Raw genomic sequence first — 19,982 nt, 5'->3', positions numbered from 1 at the left:
CAGGACGATCTTAATCTATACCCAGCTTCACATTGCTGTAAGCCCCAGCGTAACCAGGACTTGGGTGTTCTCATTTTGGGAGCTTTTTTTGGAAAGATCCCCACATGTGGAAGGCAGAGCGCATACTACAGACAAGGGAGTCAAAAGTGAGAGTCCTACATTTAATCAGAGGAGAAGGCTGACATGGCCAAGCCAAATGAAGGCGCAAAGCCAGATTTCCTTAATTTGGAGAAGCGAAAATTGGGCCGCCTCCACGTCCAGTCATTCTCCAGCGGCCGGGTTTTTCAAAGCGCTGCGCCCGCCCAGTGTCTCGAGAGGAACCTCCTCCCGGGTACCCCAGCTCTGTCGCGGCCGCGCCCAGATGGCCGTCGGGTCCCCCCTCAAGGCCCCCCTGCCGGCTCCGCCCTCTGCCGGCCAGGCCCCGCCCGGCCCCTCGCGGTCCAGTCGGCTGGCGAACTCACTCCTAAGAGCGAGCGGCGGCGCTCAGCATTGTGGCAGGCGGCTGGGGCCGGCTAGGGCGCCGGAGCCGCAGGCAGCCGCGGAGCTCCGAGAGGCGCGCACAAGGGCTGGGACTGCGTGGCGCCGCCGCTGCGAGCGCCACTGAGCGGTCGCGCAACTTCGGAGCCAGAGCGCCGGAGCTAGGGGAGCGCTCGGAGACCCGGAGCCAGAGGGGCGCGCCGGAGCCTGGTTCGAGAGCGGGTCCCAGGCACCCACCGCGCTCCGAGTGCCAGGCGGCCCTCCGCGCAGCGTGGCTGCCGCTGCCCCCACGGAAGGCACGGGCTGGCGCGGCCGGGCGCCGGGGAGGACGGCGAGGAGGAGGCGGCGGCGACGAAGACGGCGGCGGCGAGGCTGGGGCCAGGGAGACAGCCCCGGGGGAGAGGCGCCCGAACCGGGCCGCGGGAGCATGTGGGCCCGGAGCGGAGCTCGGGGCGCGCTGCTGCTGGCACTGCTGCTCTGCTGGGACCCGAGGCTGAGCCAAGCAGGTAGGAAGCGATCGGGCCTGGGGGCGCGGGGCTAGGGGACCCTTGCGCCTCACTCTACCCTGAAGTTGAGGTGGTCTTTCGTCGCATCGATGCGCGCAGGGAAAGCGTCAAGGGCGCCCAAGTTAGAATGTAGATTTTACTGCCTCCCAAAGTGGGCAATGGCGCATCCACATAGCGGGAGGGGGGCGCAGGGAAGGGGGTTCACAGTAAACTGAAAGCTCCCTGCTCGCTCCTGAAAGGGATCCCTTCTTCTCCCTGGAAGGGGTGTCGGAGTCAGGGTCTGAGTCTCCGGGAGGATCCGCCTCTTGGGGACCCCCGGCTCTCCGCGCGCCTGGCGTCCGCCCCGAAAAAGAACTGTGGCTACATTAAGCAAGGTGTGCGCTCGCTGCCTTACGCCGGTAACTTACTAGTCTGGTCCCGGCTCGCCTAGGCTCTTACACGCTGTAGGAACAGGAATCCGCAGACTAGAGGGAGAGAGCGAAAGACCTGCTGAACACAGGAAGGGCTCCGGCAGCCGGGGGAGGCTGGTTTGCAGGGCTCCTGACGCGGGGAGGGCTAAGTCCTGCACACATAGCTTTCTCCGAGATCGCTGGCCCCGCAGGTCTGGATTTTTTTTTTTTTTTCTGAATGTTGGGGTGTGTGTGTGTGTGTGTTGGATGCGGGGGGGTTCCTAGGGATCCTGCGGAGTTTCCTTTTAAATGGGTCACTGACATTCTCGCTGTCCAGGGAACAGACTAGGTGCGCTCTCCTTGGTACAGCGCCGCTCTGGACCCACCAAGATGACTTCAGCGGACTGGTGGGCTCCTGAAATAAAGTCCCTAACTCGCCTCTCTCGCTGTGGATGAATACGTTTCTCGCTCGTCCTGTAACTGGACCTGGCGTCGCTGGCTGGGCTGCGTTTTCCCGGGGAGGCTGTGGACTGACTGGAGCCAGCCTCTCTCTGGTACCTGCACCCAAGCAAGTGGGCTGGCCACGGCCGCCGGGCGCCTCGGCTCCGGAGCCAGGTGGGGACGGGGACTCCTGCACGGAGTCCTCTCTGAGTTGAGGCTGAGAATGGAGCAGGAAAACTGGAGCAGAAAGTGGACGAGATGACGCAGCCCTCCCAACCTCCTACCTCCTGCTGCGATGTTGACATCCGCCCTTCCCCCCTCTATAGCCAAAGATTCCTCTTTCTGGAATTAGTGATTCCCACGGCCAGGAGTGAGGGCTTGGCTTTAGCACATTCCCCACTTTTTTTTTTTTTTTTCTTTTTCCTGGTGCAAGTCCTGTGCAGTAGAGTTACAACACTCAACCATTTGATCCAAGTTAATTATGATTTGGGCAGACTCTGGTATTTAAAGCAGTGTTTTGAAGTTGGAAGGTAATGATGGGGATGGGGGAAGGCAGGCTGCTGAATGTCCAACCTTGTTTTAAAGGGTGCAGTTAGACGTGGGAGGTGCTTGGTTGGGGTGTTGGTTTCTGGTTGGAGGGGGGTTGAGGAGATGATTGAAGGGTAGGGTGAAGTCTCTGTAAATGGCACATGGGCTGGGTTGTGTCTTGGGAAGCTGCTTTTGTACCAGCAGGACAGTGGGATCAGGAATAAATACTTAGGTTACCAGGGATGAGGGGCTGCAGTAGGAGAAAGACAAGACTGGTTGGCCTATAGTTCTCTGGGTGGGTGGGCTTGGCCAGGAAGGCTGGGGGTGGCCTGCATTTCCTGCTTAACAAAGCATCCAGCCCCCACCTTCCCCAGAAGAAACCCCAGGCCCAGGGCTTTGATGGACTTGGGCACGAACGGTGCCCAGTCAGAAATGGCCTCTAATACCCGGCTTTGATTTCTCACCAGCGAGCAGAAGCGGTGTTGGAATTGTGCTCATTACTTAGCGCGGCAGGAGCTGCCTGCCCACCAGCCTGGAGAGGGGCCAACTGGTGGGGTCTGCCTGCAGCCTTCTCATTGCCCAGAATGTGTGGCCCTTAGGAACCTGCCTTCAGGAGGGAGAACATGTCCCTTCCTCCCACACAATCTTTTTTCTCTAATGCCACAGGCACAGAGCATCATTCTTTCAGAATGTTCTTTGGGTTTTTCCAGGGGATCTTTCACAAGCCCCATTTCACTGATGGGGAAAATCAAGGCCAGAGTGTTGGCTTTCTCCAAATCTTGCCTTCACTTGGCCACAGATTGAAGACTTGTGTGAAGGGCTCTTATCCAATAGCCAGGCTGCTTCAAGCCCAGCAGACCCTCCCTCCCATTCTTATCCACCCACCCCTCTTCTGTGAGCCTCATAACAAACTGAGGCAGGCGAGGCTCTCCCTGCAGAGATGGATCTTTACTAGGGGTGTCCAAGCTCCCCTCAAGTGGCAGGCACCTCTCTCTCCTTTTCCCCACCCCGACCCCACCCCTGGTGAATATGGGAATGAGCTCCCTTTACAGCACTGAGAATTTTTTTAAGCTGTAAAGTCTGATGGTGGAGAAATCAAAACTGGAACCATAAAACCCCAGACCCTTAGAAGGTGATTCAGCAAGTGACTAGCCAGAAAAGGCCACTTCAAAAGCTCTGGTTGGCCCTGGAAATCTCCCACCCCACCTTTCAGTCCTTCCTGGACCTTTTAATGAGCCTTTCCATGGCCTCTGGCTGGGATGGTTGAGAAAGAGTCGAGGTGTCAAGATAATACTTCTTTTTAAGGTGCAATTAAAATCAGAGTTTTTGTAGTGTCTCTGCTTGGTGTGTGTGCGTGTGTGTGCTCGTGTGCACGCACTTGAGCACACACAATGGTAGCCTGTCCTTGTCTCCCTCTGCACTCACTGTAACAAACACCCATCTCACTTAAACAAATGGAAAATCAAGTGTCTTAATGGGTTTTCTCATTAAAATGAAAGTACCACTGCAGGGGAGCAATTTCTCCTGTAATCTCTCTCCTCCACCTCTCTCCCTTCCCCCACAAACAGGGAATTCTGTAGGATAAAACAGGTCCCCTCTTTTCCAATCTACTTATTTAACTGTTGACACTTTGGTACAGGCCAACTTGCCCAAGGTCACATTGGGACCCACCGGTAGCACCAGGACTTGAACTGAGGTCTCACGACCTCAGTCTAGTGCTTCTAGCTCCTTCCTTCCACCTGGACTGGAGACCCATCATCATGGGTGTGGGCTTGAGACTCTGAAATTGAGGCACCACTTACGGCAGGCAGCTAAAGATAATATTGCTTCGATGGCTGCTTTAGACTGGAACTCATGGCAGGATGGAGGAAAGAGGTTGAGAGCTGGGAGTCTGGAGAGGTGTTCCAGGAGAGGGGAACAGGGCAGAGCCGAAGGTCTGCCACCAGGCAAGTGCCCAGAGGTGGCTGCCCCGACCCCCAGCATTGGCCTCCTGAGCAACTGCCCTGACCTGGGGAAGGGAGACAGGTCCCAAGTCAAGCTCCCTTGGGCTGCATGGCCACATAAACATTAGCATTTTAGAGCTCTGCACCCATTTGTAGAGTTGGGGACAGAATATGTCCTTTTAGTTATATTCAAAGCTTTGGGAGCCAGTGTCCTGTCCTCCCCCACCTCTCTTTGTTGTTGAGTTTCTCCTGGACCAAAGGTCTTGTGACCCTTTTCCTGGGTGTCAGGCTTAAGATGAGGCCTGCCTCCTACTCCTGATTCCCTGAGCCACGGAGGTTTTCCAAGGAGGTTTATGGACTGCCTAAGACGTTGGGGATGGGCTGGGGGGAGGTGGATCCTTTCCATTCCAAGAGCTCTCAGACAAGGTTAGTGATTCTCAATAGACAGTGCTGGGAACCTCCCTCCCCCAGGGCCCACAGGCAGCAGGTCTTTTGACCCTCAGAGCTGGGGTTGGGTGGAAAGGAGACAGCTTGGAAGCCACTGCTGCCTTCAGGAAAGGGCAGAGGGGGCTGGGTCATAGGCTGGGACTTGGGGGTGGGAGCCTGGGCCCATGGAAACTGCTGCCTGGGCAGATGGCCCCCAGAGGGTAGGGAAGAGACAGCCGGCGCTCAGGCCAGAGCTGGCGCTTCTCTTGGCGTCCTCCTCCTTCTCCTCCTCACCAGTTTCCTAAACAGCTTCCACAAATAGAGTCATTAAAGCTGTGAAGGCAAAATGAAACCAAACAAGTGCGTTCTGTGCTTTTCTGTTTCTTATTTTTTAAGGAAATTAAAAATACCGTAATTAGAATAATACAAGGAGAGAGCACTTTCCGGAAGGCCTAGGGTATGGGCACTTCCCACCCACTGAGTTGGCTACAGAGGTTGGGGCTGGGGCGCCACCTCCCGCCCCCTTAGGGTCTGCGATCCGCCGGGGGCGCCGCGGGCTCTTCCCCCGGCTCCATGCATCCGGGCGCTGGCCTCCCCGACTGGGAGTTGGGTGGCGCTGGATTGGAACTCCGGCCCGGAACCGCCGCAGCCGCTGCGCCCCCACTGGCAGACAAGCCCGGGCGGAGCGCGCTAAGCCACAGGTCCCCGCGGCGTTCCTCCTGGTCTTCGGGGATGCTAATGGCAGCGAAAATATTTGCTGAAGTGCCGGCATAAATCAGCCTCCTCCCCGCTTCCCCACCCCCACCCCTTTTGTTTCCTCTTCCTTCTCTCCAAAAGCGCTGGGCTGCTGGGAGCGCCGAATTTACCTTTTCCAAGTAAGCGGCCTGATTAGCATCTCCGCCGCTTGGGGGGCTAGATTCTTCCTTCTCCTGCGCCCCCCACCCCCAGTCCCCATCTCCACCTCCCTCCCCAGCCGAGCTAAATCGGTCCGCTGGAGCCCCGAGAGCTCTAACACCACCGCCTAGCGAGAGAGTGCGAGGAGCCGCCCTCCTTCTCACCTCCCAGAACAGGCTGCCCCCAGCGCTTGCAACTTACCCCTTCGCGGCGCCGCACGGCTTGGCTCTCTTCTCCAAGAAGGCAGGCTTGTGGGTGTGAGAGTATGTATTAAGGAGTGTGTGGGGAGGTGAGAATGTGTATTAAGCAGGTGGGCGGAGGTGGGAGTTTGCAGTGGGAGGGGAGGGTGGGTGTGGTGTTGCATTGGGGTGTCAGGTGTGTGTGGGGGCGAGGCATGCACCGGGTGTGTGCGGGAGGATGGATGCGTGTTTGAGGAGGGTTGTGCCTTTTGTAATTCAGGATGTGTGGTGTATAGGCTGTGTGTGTGTTTGGGTATGTGGGGGGTGGGCAATGTCACATGGGCACACTTGTGGTGTGTTTGTGTATAAATAGGTATGTGTAATGTGGAGACAGTGAGTCACCACCAGGCATGGGAAGCTCCATCCATTGTGTTCTACTGGGGATTCCACTTCAGGATGGGACACAGGCCATTTGCCCGTCAGCACTTAGGAGACCTCATTTTGCCCCGCACCTGCACTGTGAGCAGGGTTTGGCCTGGCTCTGCTGTTGGAAGGGCAGAGGACAGCTTCCCCTGCTGAATGTGGATGGGACAGGCCTGCATGAAGGTGGGTCCTGGTGCTCCAGGGGGAGGAAAGTTGGCAGAGATGGACCCTAAGCCAGCCCAGCAGCTTGGGCTACTGCCCCCGGGAAGACCAGGGTCCCAGACCTGGAGTCTCCTGCAGTTGACTCCCAGCTTCCTCAGAGCATGGAAGCAGCTGTGGTTTGGAGATCTGCTCTCTGACCTGGGTCAGCTTATGCTTCAGCCTGTCTCCCCCAAGGGGAGTGAGTTCGCCTCTAGAGTTTGCTGGCGGACGGGCCAGCAGAGCTTGAGTGGGTGGGATCCCCAGTGGAGGACCCCATCTCAGGCTGACGTGACTGGGGCCGGGAACTCTCAGTGGTGGCAGTTGAAAAAGGACAGACACACCCACACACATGCTGGACTCCACTGTCCTTACCACTTTCTTGGTCACAGAAGCGCTTCCCTGCTTTCCCAGGGCTGTCCACAGGAAGGACTTCCATCACTTCAACTCTAGGATAAGATGGACTGTTTCGGAGCAGGGAAGCCTACAGGAAAATCACAGTCCCTCCCCCCACCCTGGTGTGCATGTTGCTTTACAGTTTACAAAACCCTTTTATATGTGCAATCTCACTTTGTCCTTGTAAGAACCCACCAAGGAGGTGGAGGCTTTCACTTAGGAGGCTGAAGAGGCAGGACTGGGACCCAGGTTTGTATTAGTCAAGGTTCTCTAGAGGGACAGAACTAATATATATATAAAGGAGAGTTTATGAAGTATTAACTCACAAGATCACAACATCCCACAATAGGCCGTCTGCTGGCTGAGGAGCAAGGAGAGCCAGTCTGAGTTCCAAAACCGAAGAACTTGGAGTCTGATGTTCGAGGGCAGGAAGCATCCAGCACAGGAGAAAGATGTAGGCTGGGAGGCTAGGCCAGTCTCTCTTTTCACATGTTTCTGCCTGCTTATATTCTAGCCCTGTTGGCAGCTGATTAGATGGTGCCCACCCAGATTAAGGGTGGGTCTGCCTTCCCCAGCCCACTGACTCAAATGCTAATCTCCTTTGGCAACACCCTCACAGCCACACCCAGGATCAATATTTTGTATCCTTCCATCCAGCCAAGTTGACACTCAGTATGAGCCATCACAAGGTCAGAACTCCTAAGCAGCCCTGGTCACAGCCCTTGAGGAGGTGCTGTCTGTAAGGGATGCTGATGTCCTCTCTAGAAATATTAAGTGGCATTCAGAGCATTTCGGATGCCATGTGAGGGTGACAGATGATAAGCAAGGAAGAGCATAGCTTAAAGTTGTAAGGCATGGGGCTTCCTGGGGCGGGTGATGAGTGCCAGACCTTTACTCTTACCTTTTCCGGTCCTTTTGAGAGTATGTCCTGAAAAGAGGATGGGATGGGGGGGCTAGCCAGCTGGGCATGTGGGCAGGGGTGCCAGCCGACCTCTCCCTACTCTTGGGAAATTTGCCCCTGTTAGCATCTGTGGTGTTCACCATCTTGGGGTGAACGCCAGTCTTGGGGAACAGACCCTCTGGCCCGTTCCACCTCCCAGCATCCCAGGTTCAACTGAACGTGTGTGCTTGGGTCATAAGTCCTCTCAGCTGCTTCTGACTCTGTGGGCTAGGACTGTGGCAGGGCCTGGAGGCAAAAGGCCTCCTTCTTCTTGGATCTCTCTGTGTGGCTCCCAAAGCTGGAACGAGCCCAGAAAATACTTTCTAAGCACTGGCAGGGATCATATTGGGGGTGGAGACATGAGGAGGTATTTTCCTACCTTTGCCCTTCCCCCACCGGAGAACACAAAGTGGGTAAGAAGGGGAAGGGTAGAATCCTCTGCATAGCACTTCTGTGAGCCATTTGCCAGGGGTAGGGGTGGAGAGATCCTTTGTCATCACCACATCTGGGAACCCCCAGCTGCTCTGTTTCCACACACACACCTCTCCCCGGGGCCTTGGCTGCAGGTGCAGAAGAGTGCATGGCATTGCCAATTGGAATTCTGAGGGGTTAACATGGCCTCCCAGCATTGTCATTGACTACGTGGTGACGTTGAGCAGCTCACCTAACTGGACTGTACCTCCATTTTCTCATCTGTAAAATGGGGGTAATAATAACATCATCCTCAGAATTGCCTTGAGAGTCTCATGAGCTGATGTATGGAAAAGCCCTTAGCACAGTGCCCAGCACACAGCAAGCACTTAGGGCCTGTTGGCACGCAGCCTGCCCCAGAGAGAGCCCAGTGATGCATCATCATCTTCCTCAACGGGAGTGAAAGCTGGGAGGTCAGGGCCAGGAGTCTCAGCTGCTCCTGGCCGAGGAGTTAGGAGACGCTGGCTCTTGATCTTCATTTGCTGTGAGACCTTGGGCAAATGCCTTTCCCTCTCTGGGTTCCGATTGTTTGGTTTTCCTTCCTATCTGTAAGTCTGGAGTGGGGCAGAGGTGGAAGGATGATCCATACAGGATGTGGGGTTTTTGTCTGGTTCTATCTGAAGAGACCCTAGCAGTCAGAAAGAAACAGAGGTAGCCGAGGCCCAGAACCACTTGTGTTTACAGAGGCCTCTCCGGAAAGTCAATATATTGACTGGAATGTCCTTGCACGCATTTTGCGGCCCTGGGTGTCTCTCTCACCGAAGCCGTAAATCACCCTCTGGGAACTTGGTGCCTTTTTCCTGCTCCATAAGCGTCTCCTGCCTCAGAGACTGAGAACCCTAGATGCCAGGCAGGGCCCAGGAGGTAGAGAAGGGCCCCACTGGCAGAGGCAGCCTGGGCATGTGCGAGTAAAGGCCCGTGGTCCCCCACCCTTGTCACCCACTCCAAAGCTCAAGTGTACCCTGCTGAGGGTGTGTTAGGGACAGACTTTGCAGACGTGGCCCCCGTGTCATGCATGGCTTCATTTCTCAGAGGCCGGGGGAGGCCAATCTTGAGGGTTGGGGAATGAGGACTCCTGTCTCCACGTAGGGTATCGGAACACCAGCCCACCCTAAAACCTGATGCACATGCCCATTCATTCAGCCTGGGCAAGTGCTAGGCTCTGTGGTCAGAAGCTTAAAAACCATGGGCCTGACTCTTGAAGAACTGATGGGCTTTGTGCTGCTTCTTGAAGCATGGGCCATTGGCCTGTGATGCTGGGGTACAAGGAGGGTTAGGGTGATGCAAGAGAGCAACCATTCAAGATGAGGCAAAATGTATGTGTCTTGGGAGGGGTCTTGTGTGATGTTTAGAGGGCAGGTTGTGCAGTCACATTACTTGGGTTCAAATCCTGGCAGTGCCACCATCTGGCTGTGTGTCTTAGAGCAAGTTGCCTACCCTCTCTGAGCTTAGTTCTGAGCTTAGTTCCTTCATTTGTAAAATGGGAGTAGTAACACCAGTCTCATTAGATTTGGGGATAGATGAGATCATGCATAAAAGTACTCTGCATATTCTGAAGTGCTCAGTGATGTTCACTGTCATCATCATCATCGTCATCATTATCATCATCGTATGGGCACCATGTATTGGGTGGAATGAAGGGAAATGTCTCAATGTTGAAAGGAAGAAGCTCTTGTGGCCTGGGTGGTCAGAAAAGGCTTCCTGGAAGAGGGAAGGTTTGCACTTAACTGGCCCTTGAAAGATGAGAGACTTTGGATAAATGGAGAGTGTGACCCTGGTAGGGGATGTGTACATGAAGGTATGGGTGGGACTGTCTGGCACATCTACCCAGGAGACAAATTCTACATTCAGGTTCTGACTCGTGTCTGATCATCTAGCAACTCAAGACTTCCAGGGCCAGAGGTCTCTTAGTACAGTGGAAAAAGGCCCAGGCTTTGAGATTTGAATCTTCCAGAGGTGGCTCATTCTCTGTGCCTCAGCTTCCCAATTCATGAGATAGGCATGATTCTACCTTCATCAGGTGCTGATGTGACGTGAACTAACACATATGCAGTCTTGGCAGAGTGGGTTCTCTGTGGATTTCCATTGCCTTCCCTTCTCTTCCTGCCCCTCGTCCACCGCGCCCCTCCCCTCCCCGCCCAATCTGGCTGACCCCTGGATAGGACTAGGGCTGGGCCTGGGCCCTGATTCTCTCCCTATGCATCTCTGGGCAGAACTGGGGGACAGAGGGTCCCAAAGTGGCAGTTTCCAGGTTGGCCAGAGAGCCAGGGAGAGGGGCAGGAAGAGAGAGGCTGCTTTTTCTGATCCCTGGTGCTCACCTGGGCCTGACCCAGGAGGCATCCCCAGGGGGTCTTCTGCTGAGATCACCCAGGAGCCTGCAACCCCCAGAGGCCACAAGCGGTGTCAGGAGGCATTACTGCCTTCAGGAGAAAACACCCAAGGAAAGCAGTTCTGTAATGCGATCAGAGGCGTCCGCCTGCCTGGCTGGGGACCTGGACACCCATGCAGGATGCAGAGCTTACAAGAAATTGAGTCAGGAATTCCAGGAAAGTTGTCCGTGGCCCCCTCCCCCATCCCTGTCCCACCTTTGGTCATTCTGTGACACAGCAGGGCAGAGTGAGATTGGGAGTGAGCAGTGACTTCTGGTGGGTGGGAGTCTGTCAGATGGGGCAGCCTGCATTCTTTCCTTGTCACCAAGCCAGGGCTCCAGGGTTGGGGAGACAGGTTCAGCAGGGGCAGGCAAGATGGATTGAAATGACTAGGTGATGGCAGAGCAGTCATGGCACTAGGTGACTAGGGAGGCTGGGTCTGATTTTGCTTACTCGTGTGTGTTCCTGGCACCCAGAAGGTACTGGGTAAATCTCTGTAGAACGGATGAATGAGAACTCATGGTCAGACCTTACTCACCCAAGAGGTAGCTGTGATTTTGTCCCAGCTGTTCATGGACCTGCTGCTGTGGATGAGTAACCAAAGAATTAGATTTTTCATTCCTTTGCTTCCAGCCTTCCCCTCCTGCCTGCCTGCCTCCCTTCCTTCATTATCTGCTGCTTGCTTTCTTTGAACACTTACTGTGTACCCAGCACGGTGGAAGCCAGAGCCAAGTCTTCAGTGATCAGAGCCCCTAGGTAGGAAGGAATTTATTCACTAAATTCAATGGAGCCATGGAGAGTTAACCAAGTTTTGCAGTCAAGTGCCCTTGGCCTCTTTACATAGAGAAAGCAGACTGGCAGAACACCTGCTGGGCTGGTAAACTTTGTACTTATGTGCAAGGTGGCCCTTGTAAGGCACAGCCGGTCCAGGCCACTTCAAATGTTTGTTTCCTACTTGTAGCCACAAGCCCATTATCACTTCTCTCCACCTTGCCTTCTTGTGGCTCAAGAGAATGCCCACTGCATGGACAACAGACTCTGAGGCCTGAGAGCAAGTGTGGGCTGAGCAGGTATATCTAAAGGCCATGGCCAGATCTGACTCCAGGCCTCAGGCCTCTATAGCAACTGCTACCAGCTTCTTATCAGGAGCTGGGCTTGGTGCAGGAGAGCAGTTCTGGCCATGGGGTCTGGCTGATCCAGACTCTCGGTGGCACCATGTCCAGTACTGACATCTTTGGGAGTAAACATCCCCAGGCAGCAGCAAGCCTGGTCCAGTGACCATCCTCAGCTGGTGGCTTACTGGTCCTTGTCAGGGGCCCCTGCCAGAGGCTGATCTGGAATTCCTCCCTGGCAGCCCAGGAAAGCCAGGGCTGCTGGGCATAGTGACCCCTGCTGCAAATTTGATTCAGCCCCACATTTTCCTCCCGGTCCATCCCACTTCTGACTTCTATATAGGCACACACACACACAAAATGGCAGCAGAAAAAGCCCCAAGTTGAGACTAGATTCTAATCCTAGCCATGTGGCTAATTTGCTTTGTGACATTGGACTAGTCCTTTCCCCTGTCTGAGCTTCCTCTGTCCAATGAAGAGGTTCTGCCCTGGAATCAGAAAACCTGAGTTCAAGTCCTGGCCCCATCACGAACTACAATTTCATGAGCCAGGATCTCCTCACTATAAAGTGTGCCCCCTGACTGGTTGTGGGGACATCAAAGGGAATGGGCATGGTCAGTAAAGGTCGCTTTTCTTTCCTTTCCACCCAGAGGGAAATCCACAAATTGCTGGATCCTGCCTTCTAGCAGGATTTTGGGTTGCTGGATCCCAAATCCACAGAACCTACCTTCTTTCTTTCTGGTATTCCCTTCTTGGCATGGGCATATTAGACATAAGGTAGAGTGGGGTTATCCTAGGGACTTCTGAGATGCCTTCCAGCCATCAAAGCCCATCGCTGTAAAGGACCATGGGTACAGTTCAGGAAGGCCTGTGGGGTGACTTGGTAATCGTCTGGGGATCATCAGTGAGGGGAGAGCCTGCCTTGTTATTCACATTTGGGAGAGAGCCTGCCTTGTTGTACACATTTGGAAAGAGCACTGGACTAGGAGTCTAGAATCTTCAGCTCTAAGGCCAAATCTGTCTCTGTGTGATAGGCAAATCTCACCCACCTTCTTTGAGCCTCAGTTTACCCATCAGCAAAAGGAACAAAAGAAGCCGAATGCCAGATAGGGCCAAGTGAGAAAACACCCAGAGTGGTGCTTCAGAAACTGTTCTCCAAACCCCAGGGGTTGTTGATCTGAGGCAGCAGGAGGCCTGCAGAACAGTCCCTGGACTATGCGGTGCATCCTGGGAACTGCTGCCTGTGTGGCAGGGATGGGAGGGCCCACATGCCCATTTTGCCAGCTTCTCCCATGCCAGGCTGACCACGGCTATTGAGCTAAGTGACAAGAGTTTTGGCCACTTCTCATCCATCTTTGTGTCCCCATACCCTGACCCCATTGCATACCCCAGAGCAGAGGAGGCCCGGGTGCCACGTCAGAGATGGTTAGTGTCAGTGCCGGGTTTGATGCTGTCTGAGCCAGCACACCATCTGCCATGCCCACCAGAAGTTACATAATCCCTCGGCCGGCTGCCCATTCTTAGAAAACGGGGCAGGCAGGACCAGCAGGGAGTAGAGAGTTAGAGTTTTCTTGTCTGCATTTTGTTCCCTCCCAGCCCACCACATCTCTGGACCAGTCTTCGCTCTCTGAGTTGCTCCCACACTGTTCAGAGCCTGAGACGTAAATGCCAAGGCAGAGAGAGGCTCACGTTGGAAGGGGACATGGGTCATGAGGACTGCTTGCCACCATGCCACACAGACTCCAGGACACCCTGCAGATATGCCTGCTGGCAGCACACCTGGCTGGCCACGCCTTGCCAGTTCCTCACACCGTTCTTCTGCTGAGCCTGTGGTGGGTTGAGGAGGACCACTCAAGCTTCTAGGACAAATAGAGTCTCCCCTCCACCCCCTAGTTCCTGCAGAGATATTCCCTTTCCAAAATCTTATCAGATCATAAGCATTTTTATTTATTTATTTTTTATTTTATTTTATCTTTTATTTTTGAGACTAAGTCTCGCTCTATCACCCAGGCTGGAGTGCAGTGGCGCCATATTGGCTCACTGCAATCTCTGCCTCCCAGGTTCAAGCAATTCTCATGCCTCAGCCTCCCAAGTACCTGGGATTATAGGTGCCCACCACCACACCTGGCTAATTTTTATATTTTTAGTAGAGATGGGGTTTCACCAAGTTGGCCGGGCTGGTCTCAAACTCCTGACCTCAAGTAATCCTCCTGCCTTGGCCTCCTAAAAGTGCTGGGATTACGGGCATGAGCCACCTCACCCAGCCCATAAGCATTTTTAATAACTGAATAACAGCCAGATAACACCACCCATGTATCATTAGGGTCTTTGGAATCCCCGAGACCCAAGATCCCATCCTGTCTCCTTCATTTGCTGGCTGCATGATGTTTGCCAGGCAAGTTTACTCTTGTTTGGGTCAGTTTCCTCGTCAGTGAAATGGGAATTATGAAGCCTGCTTCCCAGAGCTGCCTTAAGGATGGAATCATATAGTACTTGGAGGGGACAGAGAAAGTATTTAGTGATGGTAGCTCTGATCAGCGGCATCCAATTCCATTCTCTCTATTTTTTTTGAGACGGAGTCTCGCTCTGTCGCCCAGGCTGGAGTGCAGTGGCACAATCTCGGCTCACTGCAAGCTCCACCTCCCAGGTTCACACCATTCTCCTGCTTCAGCCTCCCGAGTGGCTGGGACTACAGGCGCCTGCCACCACACCCAGCTAACTTTTCGTGTTTTTAGTAGAGACAGGGTTTCACCGTGTTAGCCAGGATGGTCTCGATCTCCTGACCTTGTGATCCACCTGCCTCGGCCTCCCAAAGTGCTGGGATTACAGGTGTGAGCCACTGCGCCCAGCCTTCCATTCTCTCTTTTTAACATCGTGACCAGATCTGATTCATTGCAGGTATGCAAGAGTGGTTCCAAATGATATTTGATAACATGCCAAATTAATATCATGTTCCATATTAATGAATCTGAGGAAACAAAATCATATTATTATCTTCATAGATGCTGAACAAAGCTTGGATAAAATACTACACTGAAAGAAATAGGAATTAAGGGATACTTTTTAGATGAGACAGAGAGAGAGAGAGAGAGAGAGAGATACCATGGAATACTACTCAGTCATAAAAAGGAATGAAATAATGGCATTCACAGCAACCTGGATGGAGTTGGAGAGCATTATTCTCTTTTTTTTTTTTTTTCTTTGAGACGGAGTCTTGCTCTGTTGCCCAGGCTGGAGTGCAATGGCACGATATCAGCTCACTACAACCTCCGCCTCCCAGGTTCAAGCAATTCTCCTGCCTCAGCCTCCTGAGTAGCTGGAATTACAGGTGTGTGCCACCATGCCTGGCTAATTTTTGTATTTTTAGTAGAGACGGGATTTCACCATGTTCGCCAGGCTGGTCTCAAACTCCTGACCTCAGGTGATCTGCCCACCTCAGCCTCTCAAAGTGCTGGGATTACAGGTGGAGCCATCACGCCCGGCCAGAGAGACCATTATTCTAAGTGAAGTGACTCAGGAATGGAAAACCAAAAATCATATGTTCTCACTTATAAGTGGGAGCTAAGCTATGGGGATACAAAAGCATAAGAATGATATAATGGACTTTAGGGAGATGGGGGAAGTGTGGGAAGGGGTGAGGGATAAAAGACTACATACTGGGTACAGTGTGCACGGCTTACGTGATGGGTGCATCAAAATCTCAGAAATCACCACTAAAGAACTTATTATACATGTAACCAAATACCACCTGTTCCCCAAAAACTATTGAAATAAAATAAAAATAAATAAAAATATATTTATATACACACATACCCTAGTCCTAAAGCTAGTATCTTAATTAATGGGGAAACACTAAAGGTACTTTCAATAAGATCAGTAATAGATATCCTGCTAGTATTCACCTCTGCTAGTATTCACCTCTGCTAGTATTCACCTCTGCTAGTATTCACCTCTGCTAGTATTCACCTCTGCTAGTATTCACCGCTAGAGGCACTGGCAAATGTGATTAAATGAGAGAAGTCAATTAGAAGCATTAGAAAGGGATAAAGAAGAAGTAAAACTATTCCTACCGGATAGCAAAACATACTGTAAAGCCTCTGTAATTAAAACGGTGTGCTTACTGGTGTGTGAATTAGCAAATAGACCAAAGATAATAGTAAGTTCAGAATTAGACCCAAATGTCTATGGAAATACAGTATATAACAAAGGTGGTATCACAGGTCACTGGGGTTAAGACAGACTTTTTAATAGATGGTGCTCAGACTATTGGGTAGGTATGTGGGGAAAGGTGAAATTTGATTCAAGTCTCACACCATACAGAGACATGAGCTCCAAGTGAATTTGGGATCTAGATGTAAACAATGATACAACTACTAAATGAAAACATGGGTAAATTTATTTTTAAACTTGGGGGTGGGAAAGGCTTTCTAACTATGACTTAAGATCTAGAGGCAATAAAAAAACTGATCAGTTTTATTACATGAATATTTTTAAATTTTTGACCAAAAAAAAAATCACAGAACACCTTAAACAAAGTCAAAAGACAAAGTACTTGACAAACTGAGAGAAATATTCAAAACATATGCCACAGATGAAGGGTTGATATTTATAGTATATAAAGGGCTTTTAAATACCAAGGAACAAAGGATCAAGCCCTAACAGAAAGAAAGGTGGAAAAAAAGACACGAGCAGACAATTCACAAAATAACATAGAACAATGACCCTGAAACAGACTCACTCGAAATTACAGAAACACATATTGTAAAACAACTCCGAGATACCATTTCTCACTTGCCAGACGGGAAAACATTAAACACTGTGGCCTCGCATTCAGTTGTGGAGGGGGGCTTGAGCCCACGAGGGCACCCACTGGGCCTGCTCTGTGCCCACCTTGGCCATTGTGTATGCATTGTCTCATTCAGTCCTTGCGATGACTCTGGGAGGAAGGTCTTAGCAGAAGAGCAAAATGGGGCTCGGGGAAGTGAAGTGACCCACCCTAATCTAGCTTTTAGTGTCAGGGCCTCATCTGGATTCAGCCCTAGCCTTTGGACTCCAGATTCAGTGCTCCTTCCATGAGCCCACCCTACACCCACTTCCCAAGGCAGGGACTGGGCCTTATCCCCTGCGCACCTCCCTCAGTGCCCAGGGAGTGCTGGATGCTCTGGAGTTACTTGTGGAGTGACTGGGTGGTGAGGGAATCGAACTTGGAGCTGCTTTATAAAATGCAGACTGCTCCACCGACGTGATTGTTGTCTCCCTGAAGAGCTGTTGATTGATGGACGGAACTGGGCTTTTCCCACAGACCAGTCAGCCAGCCCCAGTCAGCCCCTTTGCCATTTTAAGGATTGGTCAGGGAGAGTGGGTGTTTGTGGGTGCATGGGGAGCAACAAGCCCCAGGGGCAGATCAGCTGGTCTGCTGGAAAAGAGACTGAGCCAGACCTCAGCTCCTCCAGAGAGTGGAGGGGACCCTGGGAGGATGGTGAGGGCATGATTGCCGGAAGGTCCTGCTCCAAGCCTGAGAATTCTGCTTACCAGTCAGTAAGTTGTTTATTACACCCTTGACAGTGTCCTCCTCCGCCCTTGCCCCCGGATCCTGAGGAGCCTGCAGAGGGCGGGGCAGGGCCCACTGAGGGTCCGACCCCTCCAGGGAAAGGGGCCGCCAGAAGTGTGGATCAAGCCATCCACCCTCCTTCCCATCACAGCCCACTGGACCAGAGCGCTTGCCCGAACCCCCAGAGGCCCTGATCTCTGCTGAAGAGCAGGCTAAACAGAAATTCCCTGGGACCCTGGGGCATCTCCCTCTCACCTCCCTGGACTTCCTTTCCAAGGCTCCTTCTAGGGAGTTGTTGTGCTTCTGGAGCAGGGCGTGTAGTTCTCAGAGCGTCTTAGGAATGGCAGTCTGGTAGACCCTATAAAGGGGTGCATGAGGGCCCCATGTCCCCTTGGCTTGAGTAAGAGCTGGTGGTGAGAATTAGCCCCATGCCATCTCTGGCTGTCCCACCATTGCCGGTCAAGGTGATTCCTGTTGCTCCCAGGCACAGAGTGCTCATGCAAAAACACCCTCTTATTGACTCTGAGCTTCTCAAGACCCCCACAAAGTCATCAGGGGGTGTGTTTTCACTGTCCTTTTATGGCTGGGGAAACTGAGACAGAGCTACCTCCTAACCTACACTGTTACCATCTGACTTTTCACTCTACTGCCTCCTCTCTGCTCTTGCCTTGGTTTGGTGGCTCAGAAAGATGAAGAAAAGAAGCATTGTAGACCATTCTAGATTGTCCTTCAAAGACACCCTGTCTTACCTCCATGCTTTCCCTAGGGGAACTCAGCTGTGATTAGGAGGAACCTGAGGGCTCTCACTCTGATTGGTCCGAGTGAGGAGGGGTGCAGGCCTGTTCAGGAGCCAGGATCTTACCTCCACTCCATGGCTCAGCGAGGGAAGCTGTTGACCCCTGAACATACAGCAAAGCCAAGGCTAAGCAGGTTGAAGACTGGCAGCCCCTAACCTCTAGCCCTCCTGGCTACACAACAAAGGTGGACATCAGACTGAGCAGAGCAGGCCGGTGGCCAAGGTCGAAACTGCTTTCAATGGCCTGTCCACCAAGTGACCTCGGGACCTAGCCTGCCTCTCTGGGGAGGGGCTTTCCAAAGACAACCAGCCACCTTCTTTTATGCCCTCCCCACCTCATCAGGCCTCCACCCTTGGTATGTGGGCTTTCCCCCACATCCCTGGAGCCTGGCACAGCCTCCCTTTGGATGCTCACCATGGGTGGACAGCTGGGACCAGCCTTCCCCATAAGGGAAATTCCAGATCCCACCAAATTACAAATTCCATAGCCTTATCTGGCACCATTCTGTCTGACCTTTCATGGGCTTCCTTGTGTGGGACGAAGGATCTCCCGCCCACAGAAAGATTACGGGGCAGGGAAGCAGGGAAGTGGGGGTTCCCCACCTTCCCACCACTCAAGCTCCCTGGGTGTGTCACAGACTTGTACCATGGCTGGGACACACAGGTTGTTTATATGGAGAGCAGCCGGGAACAGGGATTTGGGGTGTGGCTGGGGGTGAAGACAATGGGCTTGACAGCAGCAAGCGACCTCCGTGGAGAAGTCATTGTCCCATTTAACCCAGTCAGAGCAGAGATGCTACATCAAGGCAAATCACTTCCTCTCTCTGAACCTCAGTTCCCCTGTCTGTTAAATGAGGGGTTTTGACTAGTGAACCATAGGATTCCTTATAGCTTTCAGCTGGCATTGTAAAGTCCACTTAGCCCAGCAGCCTATAGAATTTCCTAAGGCCGGGCACGGTGACTCACGCCTGTAATCCCAGCACTTTTGGAGGCCGAGGGGGGCAGATCACGAGGTCAGGAGATCGAGACCACAGTGAAACCCCGTCTCTACTAAAAACACAAAAAATTAGCCGGGCGCAGTGGCGGGCGCCTGTAATCCCAGCTACTTGGGAGGCTGAGGCAGGAGAATGGCGTGAACCCGGGAGGCGGAGCTTGCAGTGAGCCGAGATCACGCCACTGCACTCCAGCCTGGGCGACAGAGCTAGACTCCGTCTCAAAAAAAAAAAAAAAAGAATTTCCTAAGGGGCAGAAGGTGCCATTGTGACACCCGCTGGCCTCTTCCAAGCATTTCCTGCCCGGCACCCTAAAAACACAGTGGGGGTGAAGTGGGGGTTGGCGAGAGTGTGGGCTTGGCCACTGATAGAGTCGTCATTTCACACATCAGCAAACATGCCTCTGGACGGAGTGCTCTTGCACTGAGCTTGGCGTGGCTGGCTCCTTGTCATCCAGGTCTCGGCTCCAATGGCCCCTCCCCAGAGAGTCCTTTCCTGGTCCCCTGCCTCTTTTACTCTTCTTCCAGCACTTCTTACCATCTGGAATGGTTATCTGAATACAGATTTATGCGTTGACTCCCCAGCCCAGGAGCACAGGGCTGTGTATACTCAGCAATGTACCCTCCTCTATTCTCAGAACAGTGCCCAGCACACATGGGTCCTTGTGAACAGGTTCTCAGCAAACGAAAAACTACAATTGTACATAAAAATCTTACGAGTTTTTTTTTTAATGCACATGCCTGGCCTCTACCCTAAAGGTTCTGGTTTAGGGACTGTGGGCCAGGTTTGAGCATATGAATTTTCACAAAACACCCCGGTGATTCTGCTGCACACTTATGTTAAAAAAGAGACTAGCTTGGTCATTCTGAACCTTAGCTGGACAGTGGGATCACCTGGCACCTAGGTCCCACACAGAGATCCTGACTTAATTGATCTTGGGTTCTGGCCTGG

General features: G+C 52.8%; 1 protein-coding gene across 2 annotated transcripts in view; it reads left to right on the top strand.

The window, feature by feature from the left end:
- The first annotated feature begins 452 nt into the window (after window positions 1–452).
- The window catches only part of UNC5B (unc-5 netrin receptor B), a 90,834-nt gene continuing 71,304 nt past the window's right edge, over window positions 453–19,982 (top strand). For both annotated transcript variants that reach the window (XM_030941206.1, XM_010373037.2), the window contains exon 1: window positions 453–983. In XM_030941206.1, the coding sequence (XP_030797066.1) occupies window positions 905–983 (79 nt within the window). In that variant the 5' untranslated portion in view covers window positions 453–904. The remainder of the gene's footprint in view (window positions 984–19,982) is intronic.

The sequence above is a fragment of the Rhinopithecus roxellana genome, chromosome 11 (assembly GCF_007565055.1).
Source record: "Rhinopithecus roxellana isolate Shanxi Qingling chromosome 11, ASM756505v1, whole genome shotgun sequence".
Classification (NCBI taxonomy): domain Eukaryota; kingdom Metazoa; phylum Chordata; class Mammalia; order Primates; family Cercopithecidae; genus Rhinopithecus; species Rhinopithecus roxellana.
Note: the sequence above shows the minus strand (reverse complement) of the source record. Positions and strands in the feature narration are given on the sequence as shown.